The sequence below is a fragment of the Vicia villosa genome, linkage group LG3 (genome assembly GCF_029867415.1).
Source record: "Vicia villosa cultivar HV-30 ecotype Madison, WI linkage group LG3, Vvil1.0, whole genome shotgun sequence".
In the NCBI taxonomy this organism is placed as follows: domain Eukaryota; kingdom Viridiplantae; phylum Streptophyta; class Magnoliopsida; order Fabales; family Fabaceae; genus Vicia; species Vicia villosa.
The window spans coordinates 202,011,985-202,032,903 of NC_081182.1; the positions used below are offsets into that span (position 1 = coordinate 202,011,985).

Genomic DNA, 20,919 nt, shown 5'->3' on the forward strand with positions numbered 1-20,919 from the left:
AGACAAATTCATCATCAAGTATAGGATTGTGGCACACTGACAAGAAGATACAACATAATGATGACAAAACACCTACATATTGAGAAAGCGGTAACATGCTTATTGTTCACTTCCAAAAAATTTATTGATACTATAATATGCTATCAATTAACATGCTTATAGTGACTTCATGTATGTTTATCCATATATCTCAATTACATATATGTGCTTATCATCTCCATTCATAACATATCATGTCTTGGGCATACAAGCAAGTAACCAAGCAAAAATACATCATATAGTAACATTTCTAAGGCATTTCAAACAGTTAAAGCAACTTAGGTCGACCTACCCTGCATCTGAGTCGACCTACAGAAGAAAACTTTCAGCAGAAATCAAAAATGCTCAGTTACGTCGACCTACCCACATTTTAGGTCGACCTAAATTGATCATTTTTCACATTACTTCTGTCAGGTCGACCCAGTCTCCATTTAGGTCGACCTACTGCTGATATATTTCCATATTTGGGTCTGTTGGTCGACCCGAGCCATCCCCACTCATTCATAATCATCCATCTTTTCATTCCCTCTCATTCTCATATCATTGTGTACGGCCAACCCTAATTCCTCAAGTTCAAAGAGTGTCAAAGATCATCTCTTTAACTCTACTACTCAACAACCATGCCTCCAAAATCGAGAAAGGGAAAGGAAATTGCTTCTAGTTCATCATCTCAACCGGTAAGTGCTCTTATTCATCCTGATTATAGGGAAAATTTTGAGAAATGGCAGATGAAAAGAAAAATAGTTAAGCAATATACCTATGACCCAAATCTAGTCAAAAACATGCATATCCCTGATGTCGCTGCTTTGATTGAACATCAAAATATTCATCCCTTAGTGCAATGTGATACTCCGTACTGTGAAAATACCGTCAGGGCTTTCTATGCAGGATTTACAAAAGGGGATGGTTGTAATTTCCGTTTCAAAATGGGCTCTAGGTTGCATGTTGTTTACAAACGGGCTTGGATTAGTATTTTTGGCCTCAAAATTGTAGGTGATGAATTATGTATGGAGGACGGGGACGTACCGGGAATCTATGACCATGTGGCCTACATGAAGTCTATCCTCAAAGACCCTTCCGTCTTTGACAAACCTAATGAAACAATAACAGCCGGTCACCTAAAGAGAGATCCTAGGCTCCTAAATTGGGTCATCTCAAGAATTATTCGACCAAGAGCAGGAGGGTACTCAAGAATTGAAAGGAATGAAGTCATACTCATGTATCTGCTGCAAAACAGAACCCGTATACATTGGCCTTACTTTCTAGCTGCAAAGTTTCATGAGGTCCAACAGAAAACTTCAGCCCTGTGTTATGGATCAATTATTCAAACAATTGTCAATCACTTCGGCATGCGGCTTGATCACTTACACTACATCAGCATACACCAATCTCAAGAATTCTCACAAACCACCTTGACTCTTATGGGATACCATTGGAATCCAGTAAGGAAAACCTACTATCTCATTCAAAAGGGAACCTGGAAGGTTATTTACAATTATGATGATCCCACGGAGTTTGGAAACAATGCAGGAAATGAAGAAGAAGGACTTGATCAAGACAATGCAAATGATGATCACCACATGGAAGATGTTGCGCAAGATACGGATGCAAATTGGAGATATGTTCCACCACAACAAGAGGATATCCCTTGGGGATACACGGCTCCGCCTCCGCCGGATCAAACCAACATCATTTCCATGTTAGAGAATATGCAATTCCTACAACAACAACACTTCGACACACAACAGCTCCAATTCCAACAAATGCAACAACTCCAACAAGATCGCTATGACGCACAACAACAACAATATCAATCGTTGTACAACTTAGTTCAAGACCACAAAAGCGATTTTGAGACTTTTGCCTCCAACTCTACGCTAAGACAGAATCAGTTTGAGGAAACGGCATTGCATCGTCATGCCAACATAAGTCAAAGCTTCAACACTCTCAACATGTATGTGCTGGATCTGTTGGAACAAGTTGAAGAAGATCGACCTCATACATTTCAAAGAGGAAGAGGAAGAAGAGGCAGGCGTTAGGATGCATTCTCCATCATATCATCATATCATTGCATTTCATTTCATTATCATTATGTTAAAATCCTATATGTTGTCGTACTGTTTTTTTTGTTAATCTCTTGGATTATTATGTATGTTGTGGTGTTCCTTTAAAACATGTTTGGTTCTTATGGTTTCACTATCTACATGTTAACTATTACTATGAATGCCGGTATTTTCTTTATGTTTCTCTTGTTACTCTCCTCTTCTGTTTCTGTGTTTCTCTTTTGATGTTGTCAAAGGGGGAGATAGAAGCTGAGTGTACGGGGGAGATCAGCTGAGTGTACGGGGGAGCTTTGTTATAGATGCTGAGTGTACGGGGGAGCCTTGTTGAGCCTTCATCACTTACTGCCAAAGCTTCTACTATCGGTTTGCCATCATCAAAAAGGGGGAGTATGTGAATACAAGATCACAATCACAAAGATGTTTTTGATTCATGGCAAACTCAATAAGCATACAAGCAACAAGGCACAAGCAGAAGAACTCAAGGAAAAGCAAGCATTGGTCATTTGAAACAGAGCAGGTCGACCTACTATGCATATAGGTCGACCCAACACAAGCCAAATAAGAAACATGCAGAAAAGCAGCAGTTAGGTCGACCTACGCCCAACACAGGTCGACCTAAAATGAAGAAAATTACATATCATTCTGCTAGGTCGACCTACACAACAACTAGGTCGACCTAATCTGAGGAAATGTCTCCAAAACGCATCTGAAGTGGATTCTGGTCGACCTACTTCCAAATCAGGTCGACCTAACTGGGAGCAAAATCATTTCAAGTTAATGCACTTCTGCTAGGTCGACCTAAGCTCTACAAGAGGTCGACCTAACTGATCAAAAATGCCAAAATGTCTGTTATTCTTGGCTCCAACTGACAGGCACTCATATATATTATCAAGTGTTCATTCATTGCATACAACACCAACGACTGAAAGATACACAAAGGCTTCTCATCTTCGTTCTTCATCATCTCCAACACAATTACACATAATCATTCTTGCGTTGAGGGTTAGTGATGAGTTCGATAACGTCCATGGAACGGAATTGAAGATTCCTAGTGGGTGAAGATTTGTGGGGTTTTTGGTGAATAAAATCTGCGGGTTTTGTCCTCCACGACAGGTGGTTCTTGGGGGTTTTTATCAAGAGGTTTTCATTGAGGATTCGGCTGAGTGTGACGATTGAGGAACAAGGGTTCAAGTAATCAAGACACTGCAGAAAGGAATCAAAGTGAAACTCTTGGATCACCTTGATCTTGCTCAAGATTAAGGGGGAAGAAGATTCAAAGGATCGACATAAGTGGTTTATCGTTTATCGCTTTGTTATCTTCTTTGTATAAACTGCTTTCAACATTAATGAAAGATTTCCCAATTTCAATTTGGAATTGGGGGCAGACGTAGTCGTAGCGAGGACGATCGACGAACTGCCTAAACAAATATCGTGTTCTTGTCGCTTTTACCTTTTTATTTACATTCTGTTCATAATTGGTTATAATTGCAAAATTGATTAACGATTCAAGTGTTAAAATTGTGAATTAAAGTTCTGCATAAACATTACAATTCACCATATCTTGAATCATCATCAATTTGAACATTATCACCAAGTGTTTGTCTTTTTGCTTATTCCATTATTACTGCATTGCAAATCAAAGTTTGTCAATCTAGAAGTTAATTGTTTTTCAGTTGTGAAACGTATTGATTCGATAACATATCACTTCATCGTTAATCTCAATTATCTTGTGGTTTTGTAACATATACGACCCTTGCAATAGCGGTCCGGAATAGACGCAAGTCGATTCAGAACCGCTTTCGCTCTAGTTCGTAATAATTCCGGAAAAACTGCGTGAGATCTATTCACCCCCCCTCTAGATCCTCAGGCCAGCGTCTAACAGTAAACCTTTTCTGCAATACTTCCAATCTACTAGAAGAACACATTAGGTTCTTTGATCTGGATAATCTTCACAAACATTACAACAAGAACTGTGTGGCCATGCAACTCAATACATTTAACCTTTTACCTAACATACCGAATAACCTTTCGGACACAACTAATTTATTACATCGAAGTTAGACGACGCGACACAGCATAAACATCATAGTAAACTAAATTATTGTTACAAATGAGAATAATACACAACAAGAGCAGAAAAACAATCATCAATCCACTAAACTAAATTAAATAACAACACATGGACCAGTTATGGTCAATTTGATAACATCTGCTCTACATCAAACCAGAATAGAAGAGAAGTTCTTGCATAGACCACTCTGACTCGTTGCAGCGCCAAATCTCCACTAGTCAAAACGGCTTTCGCGCCTCCTTCAATGCGAGTTTGAGAAACAAATACACCGTTGTTGCACTTGGTTTGTGACGGAAGTACCTCGCTGCTACAGGCAGTACTTACGATGGGACATGAGAGAAAATCGAGAGGATTGGACTCGCACTGTAGTAAGCATCCGTCTATAATCAGCCTTCCGCTTCGATGAAGCAAGCAGCAACCGAGCTCGGCCTTCACGGTTAAGTTTGCTAATTTGCAGGTGGAGAGAAACTCGAGTGCACTGCTCAGACAAAACAAAAACAGTGCATACCAACATGATGCTAAGATTTCAAACATGGACGGCATAATTTAAATTTTAGATATGCAAACCTGTCTGAGCCTCGCGAACAAGTGATCATCGTGTCATCTGGAATATCACCTGCACCAATCTGAACAAAGAATGTTGGTTCTGGAAAAGCGAATATGGCAAAAAATTCTAGCACTGACACTTACGGTTTTCTCCGAATTAAAGGACAAACACCAAGTAAAGATTTTGTGTGCCCGCATTTGGCAGAGACATAAAATGAAACAAAAAAACAGTCTGTTCACTTTATTTTTCTGTTTATAGTACTCTAAAAAAAATGAAAACTTTTTGGAAAAACTTGTTTTGACACCCTTTTTTTGCTTCAAGAATAATCATCATGGAAGGAACATTTTCGAACATGTTTGCAGCCTCAAAATAACTTCGGAGATAAAACGATTAGTTGCAGAAGGAGCGGCGCATTCTACTCTCCATTTCTGTGGGAGTTTGAGCGAAGTTCTTCCTGCATGACATTGGTTGGATATCTGAGAAGTTCTTGTCGTGTTTATCTTCTGATATCCATTTCTAAGGTTCATAATTTCACCAATTTGTGGTCTTATTCTAACTAAAGCTACTCCTAACGTATACAAATTATTAAATTCAATCCATAATGTATATAAATCTGTTATTCTAGTTTATTTGTATTGTAGCTACAACAATTGGCGTATGTCAATTACAAATTTGTTTGAAATCCATGTCTCACGTTCTCCTTTATCGTAACATTTTGTATTTTATATCATATATAAATTTCAATAAAAAGAGTGAAAGATTTCAAATGTGAAAAATATGACAAAATATCATTAATTAAAACCACAAAATAACAAGATAAAATACACTGAAAGTCCCGTCAAATCAGTTTAGTTGGTAGCTATGCAGGGACACCCGAAAGCTAAGTGCTGTCAAATATTGGCTATAGTCGTACTATCTCACTATAGCATAGCAGAATTTGAACAAATTGCTGATCCGTGACTGGCAACAGTGGCTATAGTAGGACTAAAGAACATGGACAAAAGGTCTTGTGTTTGATACTAAACTTTCATTGGTTGGTAATCTATGACAACCATTGTAAGTACTTACCGAAGCCAGCGACCGTCCCTCTAAACATTCATTTTACTACCAAAAACACATAGATGAAACTGCTTTCATGACACTGACACGTCGACACCAGTAAATATTTTAAAAAATGAATAAATTAAACGTAATAACAAGTGTTGATGTCGGTTTCTGACATTTTTCAGAGGTGTCTGTGTCAGTTTCGGACACGGACACACATTTTTTCAGAGGTGACGGTGCCCCTTTATTTGTCAAATTCACAAATCAACTAAATATATTTTATTAGATTCCCCCACCACCATATACAATAAGAGTTGGATAACTGACCAAGCATAGAGGTTTATTTATCTGAATGTTCGCCACGCGATGAGTTCCACCAGCCGCTATTAAAATAGTATCACCCGGCCTGAAAGAAAGAAACCGGTAATTAGAATCAACGGCCTACAAAAAAACTTACAGCACCACCAAAATAACTTCAACTTGACATACCTTGAAGCAGAAACAGCCGTTTCAATATTTGGGAAAACACCAGGCTCAGATAAGTCTTTAACCGATCGATCTACCCGAAGCCAGAGACGAGGATGACACGCCAAGTAATTCCATCTGTGGCAAACGAGGGCGGTGTTAAACCGATCTGCAAACTCAATAGCAGCTTTATGATAAAAAAACACTCCACATCCACATCATATTTATGAATAAAAATTTGTTCGATTCATAAATATCAATATATCAACTACTTGTTTACATTAATACATAAATATAAATAAATATTTCCGCCAGAGATCGAACACTGGATCAGCAAATTACACTCATTTAACTCAATTAACATATATGTCACTCCACATCATGTTTGATTTTCTTATAAAACAAAGTTAATTGAGTGAGGAGGAAAAAAAACCTAATTTCAAAACCTAGTACATATGTTATAAATTACCAACGTTAATGAATGTCAACCATCACAAATCCCAAAACAATTCATCAAAATAAAAATCTGGGTATTGTTGAATTTCACATAAAGATTAAAACTTTAAGCAAAAAAAAGAAAAGGGTTATACCTGGAATAGGGGATAGGAAACTGAAGATGTGCATAAGACAACCATCATCGAGATTATTGATACGAGAAGAACAAAGAGAGGTTTTTTTCCTTTGACACTTTTTCAACTGTTCCTTATTATCTTGTTGTTGATGTTGGTGGTTTTCCATTACCGTCATGTTCATGAAGTTTGAGGCGAGTTTGTGTCTCTACATCGTACACCGCAAACTCGTAAGATCGTGTTTGGTTGGCTTTTACGTTTGTGTTGATGTTTTTTGTACTTTAATTGTCACGTGCACGAGACTTAACTGAGGTACTACGAAATATTTGACTTTATCACATAATCATATTTGAACCAATGTTAGAAATGTAAAACAATTTGTATTTTCTTATAAAAAGAAATTGAATTTTTGCATATTTATAAGAAAAAAAATTATATTTGTATTTTTAAAATATGCTCATATTTAAACACCATAACTAAAAGTAAAAAACATTATAAAAAAAATGTTTCGCGTGTTTTAAAATTATTTAGTATATTTACATGAAAAATTCAGAAGAAAAATTCTCGTTTGGGTCAATGAGTATATTTATAATGAAGAAAGTATGATTTGATCTTTGAAAGTCTCAAGGTTAAGAACCGTTGGATCAAGACTAAGATATCAACGAATATTAACCGTCGTAGGACAAATCTTTTTAAAAAGAAGGTATAAGGTTGCGGGAACATGCATGAACATGTGCTAACAAAACATCTGATCAAAGCAAATGATTGAAGGATGACATTCACGTCACAAAACGAATGATATTGTGACAACTGTCACTTTGGGCATTGATTATGCATATAAGCTTTTAGGTCTCTAAATCCTTATAAAACTTGACTATAAAAGGAAGGTAAGACTCGTCAAATCAAGATACAACTTTTTTTTCTAATCTAGAATGCCTCTCACTTTCTATTCTCATTGATTTTAACGTCGGAGTGTTTATAGTACCCTATCTCCTCACTATTGGACTGGGGCATAAGTGTTTCAACCTCAAACTGAAATACACCATTAAATGTGGATATATCAATCCAGTAGTAAACACCTCAGTTATACACGTGATCATTGACATTAATATTAGAAACACTTTAACGACATTTTTATCTCTTTACCTTGCACCCATATGATGCGTTTCGACGGGTTTGAGCCAATCGACACTCTCATAATGAGTGAAATTATGTTATCTGGATAACAAGATGTCAAATATAATGTCGTAACAATGTGGGAAGAATAAAGGCATACTATAAATAACACAAAAATTGGTAAACATAATGTCGTAACAATGTGGGAAGAATAAAGGCATACTATAAACAACATAAAAATTGGTAACCTAGTTTGTTGCAAAACAACCTACGTCTTAAGAATCCCTGAATATGAGATCTCTCTCACTTTCACTCAAACATTCTACCAAGTGTTTGGATAGTTACAAAATTATATAAATGATGGAACAATATTACAACTTAAATACTCTATTCTCCTAACTTTCAAAATAAGACACGTGAATAAAGTATTACACAAAAACAAACACAAGACTCAAAACAAAATAACACGCATAACATAATAATGTAGAGTATGTGTCTTCACAATTGATAATGATTTCTTAAATAGTAACAAAGGTCCAACTTCAAAGCCCATTAAGGTTTAGATCTTAAATGTAACTGGACTTCTCAGAAGCACAAGAACTCAATCTTAATAATGTTGATTAAGAAACTTTGATTGAATAAATCTTGAACAAATTAAAATTCCTCAAATTTAATCTTACCAATAGATATCATAAATAAAACTTTCTTAACCCAAAACACATGCAAAAGTCAAATATTTGATTATATATAAAAAGAAAACAAATCCTTAAAAGCTTGGTATTTTGATCAAATGGGGCAGATGATGGTTTAACAGCTAGAAGCTCAAGGGTGTAATTCCTTTCATTGAGGAAAATGTCTGTTTTGGAACTTGCTATCTCAAAACCTAAGAAGAACCTTAACTGGCCAAGATCTTTAATCTTGAATCGCCGATCCAAGAGATGTTTAACATTCTTAATTTCACTAGCGGAATCAACTGCCAAATCAATATCATCTACATAGACTAACAATGCTGTGAAACAATTTTGATCAGCTTTAACATACAAGGAATAATCATCTTTGGATTGTTGATAACCAAGGTAAATGAAAAGAAAAGATAACTTGGAATACCACTGTCTACTGGCTTGTTTTATGCCATACAGGGGCTTTTGTAGTTTGCAGACCTTTGATGCATTGAAACCAGACAAGCCAAGAGGAAGAGTCATATAGACCTCTTCATGTAAATCACCATGAAGAAATTCATTGTTGACATCTTATTGCTCCAAATGCCACCCTTTTATTGTTGCAATCTAACTGTAGTAAGTTTGGCTACAGGAGAAAAAGTATCAAGTGCATATGTTACCACTGTAGTTACTTGTAACACGGTGGGAGAACTGACCTTTTAGAAGTGTTGCGGATAGCAAGAGTCGTCACCGACTTTTATTTTATCAAATTGGAAAGGCAAAAAGAACAAGAAAGACCTTTGAAAGATTTTGAGTTCGGGGGGTAGGTTATACAAAGGGAAGGTGTAAGCACCCTTTGTATCCATGGTTATTCCTGGGCTATTAATTGGTTAGCTCGCTTTGTTTGAATTGCTTGAAAGAGTGTAGTGTGTGATTGAAAAAGATTTGAATAAGGACTTTAGCTTGTAAATAAGCGTAGCCTTTTTGAATTGATTTGAAAAAGGGGTGTGAAAAGCAATTTGAAAGTTTGATTTGAATATGAGCAAGCATTTAAGATTACCTATCCTAAGTTAGAAAAAATGTTCTTTTAGCTTTTCAGTTTGAAAAGGCTATCCATATCATAAGAGGGTATGAAGTCCTTTCATTGGATGTTGAAGGGTCATTGAGAAATTATCGCTCACCATAAAACTGTCCCTACCATGTAGAGCGTAGATAGTCTTTAGGGAAGGATATAATAGTCATTAATCTTTTAGGCAACAGGCGAGGATACCTTAACAATTGGGACAATCATCCTTTACAAGGCAACTTCGAGGGACAGAATCTTATGACGACTTCAATGAAGTGAGGGCAAATGATATTTAACCTAATCCATTTTTTTGTTTTTTTTCATGTTTTTTAATTAAATTAAAAGTCTAATTAATCTAATTAAAAGTCCAAATGATAGAAATAAAATATAAACCTAAATAAACAAGTCTAAATTATGTCTAAAATAGTTGTCAATTAATTTTAAACTAAACTAACTTTTTTGTGATTTTTTGGAATTGATTTTAAGTTAATTAAATAAATAATTATATAAATAATTAACCTAACAAGAAAAATATTCTTTTTTTATGTCAAAAATTAGATTATAAAAATATAAACCTAAATATAAAAGGAAAATATTTTTTGGAGTTTTTTGATTGGTTGAAAATAATTAAAAAGCAATATTTACATAATTACTAATAAATTAAGAAAAATAAATTAATTATGAATAAAGATAAAATATTTTTTAGTCAAAAATTAATTAAACATTTTATCCACCTAAAACTGAAATTAAAATATTTTTTTGGTTTTTTAAAGTATTTTTAATTATTTATGCAAAGAAAATAAATTAATTAAAAGATATTAAAGAAAATTAAATAAAAGGATCCTGTGTGGTAGACCCTGAGGGTCTATGGTGAAGATGCAGGCTCAAGAGCGTTGGATGTGGCTGATGATTGATCTGATAGCTGTGGAATGATGGCACATGGCATGAGCGTGGTCCACTTAGCACTAGATCTAAGGTTTAGTTCATTTAAGTGGGAACCCACGTGGACTCAGACTGGCGAATGAAAAAGAGGGAAGCTGCCGTGTAAGCGGTCAAATTTTCAACGTGCACTATTCATCTTCTTCTTTATGTTACCTGCGGATTTAGCTGCAGATTTACCTACGGATTTTCCTGCGAATTTTTCTTCAGATTTCCATGCTTTTGAACCACCTGCAAAACGAAGATGAACAAGAACAACAATGACCCAGATAACCTAATTAGGGCCTTCTAAACACGATGGTGTCCTTGGTTTGGTCTAAAAATGGTTGTAACTATGGATACGAAGCATCACCATCTTTGAACCTCAAGAATGGCATAACATGATCCAAGGCTTTAGCTTCACACGTATTATGTTAGACCTTTTCTAAATTTCATATGGAACTCAAATACATCATTAGTTTTGATTAAAACATCACATAAATGCAATTTACGAAAATTGAAAATATGAAGGAATATGGAAGTTTATGTATGCATGTTCTGGGTGTGTATGGCCATGGTGATTGATCCAAACTTACCTTTTGAGGTCCTAGGAGATGATTAGAGTGCTTGGATTTGATTAATAAGGGTTGCAAGTATGAATTCGAAAATTGTAAGTTTCTTTGAATTTTTGGAAAATATGGAGTGATGCCTTGAGCTAGGGCTTTGTGGTTGTTGTTGTGCTCTTTTATTTTTTTTGATAAAAATTGAAATATGCATAAATATGGAGTTTTTGATTCATGAACTCCTAACACTACTACATGTTACAAGCTACATGATGCTTACTCTATGATATTCCAAGAGTGGAATAGAGTGATTGAAATTGATTGAAAGTGGCTATTTGAATGAGCCTTGATTTTTACAAATTTATTGAAACTTTTGGAAAATATAAAATTCTTAAGCTATGACTTTGTTGTTGTTGTTGTTCTTCTCCTTTCTTTGAATGAGAAAATTGAGCTCTATTTATAGGCAAAGAGTTTGATCTTGGAGGCCAAGCAAATGGAAAAGACCATGATTGATTTTGTGGAAAAAGAATGAAATATTCTTTTATGCTAGGTTAAAAACTTAACCATGGTTTAATCACTCAAGTGCATTCATTCCCTTTGGAAAATCTGATCTTTAAGCATCTTGAATGGTCATTGCTTGCATCACATGAAGCTTCCTTGCATTATTCTTGAATTATCTCACTTTAATTAAACTTTAAATGAATAAAATTCAATTAAAAATGAAATAAAAATGTCATGAATCATGGATATTTTGTGAATGCCCTTGAACATATGAGAACCAAGATTGAATCACAAAAGAATTGGCCTTTTTTGAAAAAGAATCAAATTTTGGTCATTAATTATTTCATGCATTCTTCCAAAAAAGGTCAACTTCATCAAGGCATATCTCCCTCAATTTTGATCCTATGAAAGTGTTCTTGTACTTTTTGGAAAGCCCAAGATGTCCTTTACAAGCCACTTTGGAAGATTTTTTGTGTTTGGAGAAGTTATCTTAATGATATGGGCTTTGACAAAAAACTGCTTTTTGTTGACTTTCAAAATGACCTGTAATGTTTTGGCTTATATCTCTTATGGCTGGTCAAAGTTCAGTTGACTATTAGGTTAAAAACCCTAATTTTGCAATTTTGAGTTTTGTTGATTTCTGAACTTTTCTTGATGAATTATAATCAATCCTTGATCAAATGATGAATGATACTTCAAAATGAGGATGTTGACCAAAAATTAGGAATTTTGAGTGTACTTTGACCACAATTGACTTTTAGGTCAAACTAGTCGACTGTTGACTACCTGAGCAATTGACTGAGTGATCTTGAAGCTTGCATTTTGTCACAGGGATATTTTGAAACATCTTAAGTCACATGAAACCCTTTGGAGGCCTTGATTCATTAATTTTCTCCAGAGAATGCAAAACCCTAACTCAAGAAGTCCCTGCTTAGGAAAGTGTGCATTCAGCCAAGCCCTTAAGCTTTTGGTTTTCAAGTGAGCTTGAGTATAGAATATGGTGGGCAAATTTTGGGGTATAACATTACTCTTTTTTCTTAGTTAGCCTCTTTGTAAGGTAGTGTTTAGTCCCTTCCAATAAAGTGATGATTGGCTTATCCCTATATTCCAAAATTTCCCTATTGAAAGTCTCACACATGTTGTTTACCTGAAGATCACATTTGGAATAGGTTTTAAAGTGAGATAGACTCCAATAATGTGCAGGGATATCCATCATTTCCTTCCATGTTGACGATTTCACGCTCTTCATCTTTGCCATTGCCCTTTCCCATTCTAGCACAGTTGTTGCTCTTGTTGCACTTCACATAACCTCTTTGAATTCAAGATCTGGACTTTTCTTCTTCCAATTTCCATATAGGTGCTTTGCACAAAGGCGTTGCTCCACACGAGCACTCACCGTTTGAATTGCTGGTACCAATCCCTAATATACAAACAAGACAATTACTATGTTACAACCAAGATCAATGAATATTTGCAAGTCATGAAAAAATATCAAGAGCCTTACCTTTTGTTGGTAAGAAATAAAAGCATAAGCTCTTTTGTTTATAGCTTCCAAGTCTTCCAATAGAAGTTTGATAAACCAATACCAAGAATCTTTTCTCTGCTTCCAGAACAACATAAGCAATAGGAAAAATCCTATTGTTCCCATCTCTCCCAAACAACAGCTATCAATTGCCCTCCAAAATTACCTTTCAAGAAAAAGGAATCCAACCCAATCAATGGCCTAAAGTACATTGCAAAACCATACTTGCAAGCCTCTAGAGATACATAAATCCTTTCAAATACATGGCCTTCATTTGAAGGAGAACATCTAATCACAAAACTACTATTAGGGTTAGATTTCAGTAACTCTTGGGCATAGCTTCTCAGATGGTTAAATTGGTCCATCGAAGCACCTTGTAACAAATCAATAGCCTTTCTTTTAAATCTATATGCCTGATCACGTGACAAATTCACTCCCCATCTATCAATAGCTTGAGCAATCAATCCTGCTGGCTTCATATCAGGGTTGTGTCTAAGAATGTGACCAAACTGCTTAGCCAAATATGTAGTCTTTGCTTGCCTATTATTTGGAGTTCTATAACAATTGTGTTCATCAACTAAACTAACAACTTGCCAAAATTGATTGCCAACCCTTTTACTAATCCTCGTGTGAAAAGTGCAGCCTTCCATACATTTCATCACCATCTTCTGTCCATCATTTTTCTTGATATGACATTTTTGTTCATCTTCAAATCATAGTTTGCCACAACCTCATGAATCTTTTCCTTGTTACTAAACACCATACCTAGCTCAAACTTTGAGGAATCACTCTTAAAAGAAGGAAACTTTTCTTGTTCCTCATCATTGTCACTCTCATTAGGTGTATGCAACATATCTGAATCATAATCCTTCTCAAAATATATAGCCTTATCACTAGTCTCATCACATTAAATGATAGTTGTCCAGTCCAAATCCATATGTTGTCCAACATTCTCACTTACAACATCACACTCATTCAACTCATGACTATAACTACTTATCTCACTCTCACTTACAATATAGTCTTCATCATCATCATCATCAGAATCATCCATTCCAATAGGTTCATGATCCTTTTCAACTTCAGCCTCAACATGATTCTTTTCAACTTCAGCCTTAACATTGTCCTTTTCAACTTCAGCCTCAACCTCAATAAGATTACTTATAACTTCAACATCAGAATCAGCTTCATCATCACCATAGTTTGGACAACCATCAACATCATCCTTAACAACATGAGTCACTTCTATTGAGTGCTCAACATACACATCCACTAATTCAAAACCCTTAATATCCTTATAAAACTTAAGAACATCATTATCACAGTTTATGGGTCTAAGGCCACGACTAAAGCAAAACTTAGGGTTACAGTACCATATACATTTGATATTCCTATATCCCTCATCCTTTATCAAATTTTCTAAATCCATATACGACATGTAGTCCGTATCCCATTTCCAATCCAATTCAGACACTAAACAATTAACATACCATTTAACAGGACTCTCTACTAACTTTCCCCTATGATGAAACCTTATCTTAATGCAGTGACTTTGAGATGGTATGGCCAAATAAAAAACTTACATTCAGAATATTGTATAACAGAAAACAATATGATGAAAAATTACAAGTTAAGAAAGCATACCTCATACAGAAACGAACATCTTCTTTGCATGTCGAGGATGGTCGAATGGGTGGAATATTGCTCATCTTCCTTGATGCTTGGACGAAGGAGGGCGATGAAGATCTTAACCGTTCTGGGTTTCGAAGGATAGAGAAAGAAATGATTAGAGGATTAGGGCAAAAGGGATTTGGCTTTATGTTTTTTAAAAGAAGATAATAATTATTTAACATTTTCATAAAATATTTCTTAATTTTAAAATTATCAATCAAAATCAATTAAATGACGTGACATAAGTTATTTTAGACATGTCAACAATTCCTAGTGTCACATATGCATTTTTGGAGAGGGACTTCAAAATTGCAAAAAACAAGAATGTTTGGGGATCAAAATGTTGAATTTCGTAAATGGGAAATAAAAAATTTAGAAAAATAAAACTAAGGAGGTCAAAAGTGCATTTAAGCGAAATATTAATTGTCTTCCATTTGAGTATATCCCTTTGCTACCAACCTAGCTTTATACTTTTCAATGGAACTATCTACCTTGTATTTAATTTTAAAAACCCATCTACATCCAATAGGAGACTTCTCCGCTGATAAGTCAACCATAATCCAAATTTGGTTCTGGAGACTTCTCCGCTGATAAGTCAACCATAATCCAAATTTGGTTCTGTAAGAGCATGTAGCTAAATATCCATGACATCAACCGACAAAATTGTTTCTCTAAAGTTTACAAGATTAAAATTTTAACGTATACTCATATTTCATACAATACTTGGCCTCTATTATAAATAGATTTATTCATCAATGACAAACCATTGTGACAAAATTCAATATATACAACTCGAAACAAAACTATTTTAAAAATCAAGAACATGTTAAACTGTACTTTTACAAAATAAAAATATCATACATTGACATATCAGTATGATTTCGGTAACGATTGCCATTGTCAAGAACTTGCTATTTGCATATGCCAAATGTGGATAAACTTGAGAAAACTGAAAATTTACAAAAAGATATGAAATTAAATCCATGAATATCACTCGTGAGTAGGGGTGGCAAAATGGATGGATTGGATGGATATGGATTGGATTGTTAATGGATGGATCAAACCAATCCATTAATCCATTACAATCCACTAAAATCTCTTAATAAAAATCCAATCCAATCCATCCATTAAGAAATAAAATCCATCCAATCCATCCATTAACATATTTCAAATGGATGGATATCCATCCATCCAAGCAAATAATTATAAAAATTCTTAATTGTTTTTTAAATTTCATTAAAAAATTAAATTTCACAAAAAAAATATTGTTAATTATTTTTTAAATTTCATAAAGAAATTATATTTCACAAAAAAAAATATTGTTAATTATTTTTTAAATTTCATAAAAAAAATTAAATTTCACAAAAAAAAATATTGTTAATTATTTTTTAAATTTCACAAAAAAATATTGTTAATTATTTTTTAAATTTCATAAAAAAATTATATTTCACAAAAAAAAATATTGTTAATTATTTTTTAAATTTCATAAAAAAAATTAAATTTCACAAAAAAAATATTGTTAATTATTTTTTAAATTTCATTAAAAAATTAAATTTCACAAAAAAAATATTGTTAATTATTTTTTAAATTTCATAAAAAAATTTAAATTTCACAATAAAAAATTTAAATATTCTTAATTGTAAAAAACCACACTTTCTCTCTCTCTCTCTCTTTATATATATATATATATATATATATATATATATATATATATATATATATATATATATATATATATATATATATATATATATATATATATATATATATATATATATATAAATCTTTTAAGTAAGTGGAAAAATCCATTATTCTAAGAAGTAAACTAGACATACACTAGTCTGAGATGACATAATTAATGTTAATAAGTTTAGAAAAAGTGATACAAAATTAGTACAAATCTTTCGATTCCAATTACATCAAGTTCTTGAATTACAAAAGAGAATTTCTAAGTGAAACAAGATTCAAATTCAAGATTACATACAGTACTAGACTACTAGCTACATATCCCAAGTTGAAACAAGTTGAATTCGAGTTGCATAAAATCAAAGTCCTTAAGCTACAAGAGAATTTCAACTGATTTGAGCCACTCAATTTCTTCACCTTTCGACCTCTTCTTTGCATGCCATTCTCATCATTGCTCATCTTCAAGTTAAAGAACCTGCCATAAAGTAAAATGATTAAAATAATCCATTAAATTGAAATGAAGACAGTAATGATGAAATTTATGATTGGAAAAGATGGTGACTTCTAAATAAGAAATGATAGAGTTATAATTATGAAATCATTGGCTCACACTCACACAATACTACCTAAATGGTTGGTATCAGCTTTATTGAGAAATGTGTTTGAGAAGACAAAAGAATAAGTTCAAAGTAAAATCAAATAATTTTTTATGTAAAATGAATCTCCATCTCTTTAATCTTTTGATTACTAACAGATTTATGGTCTCTTAATTTGGTTTCGTGGCACATATACAGTATAACTATCGTATCAGTTTATTTAAAATGTCAGATTAAAACAAAATCACATTAGAATATCTCAAATTAGCAAAATACATATATGTTTAATTTTCCTATAAAATGAAATAACACAAAAATAATGAATCATGATAGTAATCAATAACTACATTCCTTATGTTACAATTAATATATAAATGGAACAAATTGAAATTTTGCAATCTCAGAAATACATTTTCACAAAGATTGTAAAACAAGTCATTTTGCAATTGAATCAAAATCAAGCATTATAAACTTGAGTTTTTTAAAAATATTTAATGGTTTTCTGTCACATGTTTCATCTAGCATATCTAATAATAGTAACTATTCATAAGATTTAACAAATATATTGATGCATGGTTATATAAACAGATTATTTTTCTTGAAATCCACACTTTTTTAACAATGTGAATGGCATAAGGCATAAAACAGCAGCATCTAATTTTGCAATCTTAAGGAACCATTTCTGATTGGAAATTACCATTTATGTTCCTGAAGTTTAAGGATGGTTCTTTATATGATGAAGTAAGGAACAATGTCAGAAAATCATTTTTCAACTCAATCATTCAAATGGTTGCACCATTTGAGATGCTGCTAGTTCTTTTGAAACCCGTACTCCCCTTAGATCAATGGTTTCCATTTGATAGCAGCAACCATGAACAACTGAGTATCACACATTGCCATACCTTTTATTGCAGGTTCTTTGGTGAATACACAGGTGGGACTAAAGTCACAACATCTTTCATACCATAACAAGAAAAATGAAGAAAAAGAAGAGAAAAACAAGCTGGCTTTATTAATCAAATCGTACATGCTGTTATTATTGTTCAGCCTGAGCTAAACCTTGCAGACTTACTCCAATGTTCATACAAAAGTGCAGATTTACTTAAAAAAAATAGTAGTATATTATTATAGGCTCGACAATTGCTATACAAAAAGAAATTGAATCATTGTCATGAGTTAATTTTTTTTAAGAGTCTCCTACTTCATGAATAACAATCATGTTAGCCATTTCCCACTATGTTTTAATCAGACTGCACGCGATGATTCCCGGAAAGAAGGTACCAACATTTGAGGTGGTGGTTTACTCCCTCTGCGCTCTGCAATGGAGCGGTTAGAGTTAGACCTTTTGTAGGACTTTGTCCTTAGCATGGTGTGGTTAGCCAAAAGTGTCTCTGAAGATAGAGAGACAGTGGCATCTTTGCGAAGCGAAGAAGATCTTTCTAAGAAAGGCGCGTCTTTATTGACATAAAAGGGTTGTTCGGTTGATTCGAGTCCAGAAGAAGGTGATGGTTGCCGAGAGGACATGAATGACAAATCAGACCAATGTGTAGACGCCGGCGAAAGTGTGAAGGAGCTAGCATAATCAGAGTTGGAAGGAGAAAGTGTGGGCGACTTGGAACTGAACATCGGGCTGTTACTTAAATCTATTTTCCTATTGTTAAGATATAGCTGAATATAATTCAAAGTGAAGTTACTTGGAATCTAGCACGTGAACATGAGCTATGCATCATGAAATTCAGCAAGTGCAGAATCTCACTATTTTCCAGCATTCAAAAAACTTACTACTAGACAAGCATAAAATTTACATTCGCATAATTCTGAATTTTACTTGATAATTTGCTGAACGAAAATTTTTATACTGTGTTCATGGGATCTGAATTTTACTTAATAATGCAAAAAATGTTGTTTACTTCAATAATTTTTTCTTCTTGCAACTCAGAAACTACGAAGTCGCTAGCCAAGGTGTTGGCAGAAGAAGTTGGTTCATGACACCTTCATTTTAGCATTGTTGGACTCATATCTTCTCTTTTGTCATTGTTTAAAACACTTACAGGAAAGCAGCCACACTACAAGGTAGTTGAATCATAGGCAGATGCATTATTTCACGACTTATTCTACAAATCAACACAAAATGACCACATAATTAACACCTTCCTATCATGCTGAGATATACTTTTATTATGGATTGAATTTTGCTATATAGCTCTTGATGCCACTAAAGATTTCAGTATTATATTTATTGGGTTGCTCCATGTTTAGTGACACTTGATGAAGAGTCAGTTTGCTACTATCGTGTTCTCTCCTAAAAAGTTGAATTAATCATTTCAAAATGAACCTATACCAAGCAATATCTTGCTAGTCAGAGTCAAGTGCATGGATAATTGATACTATTGGGTTCTATTATAAGTCAAATTATCAATTAAAGCATTACAACTAAGGCCACTTTTAGATGTTTCACCTAAACTTTTGCTATCTGTTCTTGCCACTGAGTTCCAAGCGCGAAACTAAACGCAATTTAGGGAAGCAATGGCGGCGACAACAACTGCACATTTTCTATTACTCGTGTATGCACCAGCATGTAAACACCGATTCTTGGTTCCTTTGATTTTCTATTACTCGTGTCAACCTTAATATGAATGTTTTAACTTGGCCCTTAATTGATTTTGTTTAGGGATTAATCAACACATACACTCACACATATTGATATAAACAGATCCTAAAGTAATCAGAGACATCAGAGAAACTAAGCAGTAGCAGATCTTAATGTAATACAAGTAATTCAAACTTTCAAACCTTCAAAAACAGATCAACAGAAACAACACTTTGAATGAAGCAACCCTTAACAAATATTTACCTTTTTAGCTTTGTAGAACTTGGAAATCAAAGCAATGTCAAGCGATAGCTATAAACAACCCTGAAAACACAGAAACACAAACCTTTGAATGAAGCAACCCTGAAACTTATAACATAACCATAACCACAAATCCTTTAACATGAAAAATAATAATGGGTTTCAGCATATAAATTATCTTAAATACATAGTTTTTGCGTTCGAAACGAAAATCAAACATATGAATTTCGAAACGAAAAATCAAACAATGCATACAGATCGAAGAAAAATTCGGGAAATACCAATGATATCGAGTAAGAAGCCAACGATTACGAGAATACGAAACGTTGAGTTGCGATGCTGATTTGAATTTGCGATGCTGAGATGAATTGCGATTGTAGCCCCGAAACGTTGAGTTGAATTGCGATTGTAGCACCAAAACGTTGAGTTGAATTGCTAGCTAAATGGTTTCATCAAGAAATTGAGGGAAGAAGAAATTGGGGGAAAACGAAATTAGGGTTCTTTTTGGAAAGAACGTGATTCGTGAAATTTGAAAACTGAATCTGAAATGTTTTTTTTTTCTTATTTTGTTTTAACGTTTAACAAAAGAAATTAAATGTAATATATTTTTATATTAAAAAGTTTAATTTAATAAATGATAAAATAATATCCATTGGATTTATAAAATAAGATGGATGGATTGAATCCATCCATATGATTTAATGGATGGATTGGATAAATCCATTAAATTATTTTTTTGTTTAGTGGATGGATTGGATGGATAAATTATAGGATGGATCGGATGGATATTGTGTTAATGGATTTTATTGCCACTCCTACTCGTGAGAGACTTAATTGAACCTCATTCTGGAAGTCACTATGATACAGAATTTTAAAAAAATTCAGAAATTAAAATTTGCACTAACTATTACTCCCTCCATTTTTTATTATAAGTCGTTTTGGAAAAAAATTGTATTTAAATATAAGTCGCTT

General features: G+C 33.7%; 2 protein-coding genes and 1 long non-coding RNA gene across 3 annotated transcripts; all 3 read right to left on the minus strand.

The window, feature by feature from the left end:
- Positions 1-4,011: 4,011 nt before the first annotated feature.
- On the minus strand, positions 4,012-7,065 carry LOC131593302 (F-box protein SKIP5). The gene is made up of 5 exons (XM_058865751.1): positions 6,820-7,065; positions 6,254-6,398; positions 6,092-6,170; positions 4,741-4,799; positions 4,012-4,651 (listed from the first exon to the last, which is right to left on the minus strand). Exons 1-5 carry the CDS (start codon positions 6,980-6,982, stop codon positions 4,297-4,299), a joined length of 801 nt encoding a protein of 266 aa, XP_058721734.1. The 5' UTR covers positions 6,983-7,065; the 3' UTR covers positions 4,012-4,296.
- Positions 7,066-12,645: 5,580 nt separating this feature from the next.
- Positions 12,646-14,581, minus strand: LOC131659733 (uncharacterized). The gene is made up of 6 exons (XM_058928885.1): positions 14,105-14,581; positions 13,806-14,011; positions 13,310-13,683; positions 13,126-13,178; positions 12,931-13,041; positions 12,646-12,768 (listed from the first exon to the last, which is right to left on the minus strand). The coding sequence occupies exons 1-6, from the start codon at positions 14,579-14,581 to the stop codon at positions 12,646-12,648; spliced, it is 1,344 nt and encodes a 447-aa protein (XP_058784868.1).
- A 2,157-nt stretch (positions 14,582-16,738) lies between these two features.
- Positions 16,739-20,480, minus strand: LOC131657138 (uncharacterized). Its single transcript, XR_009300504.1, has 3 exons — positions 20,229-20,480; positions 19,951-20,010; positions 16,739-16,975 (listed from the first exon to the last, which is right to left on the minus strand). It is a non-coding gene; the product is annotated as an uncharacterized LOC131657138 (long non-coding RNA).
- Positions 20,481-20,919: the final 439 nt, after the last annotated feature.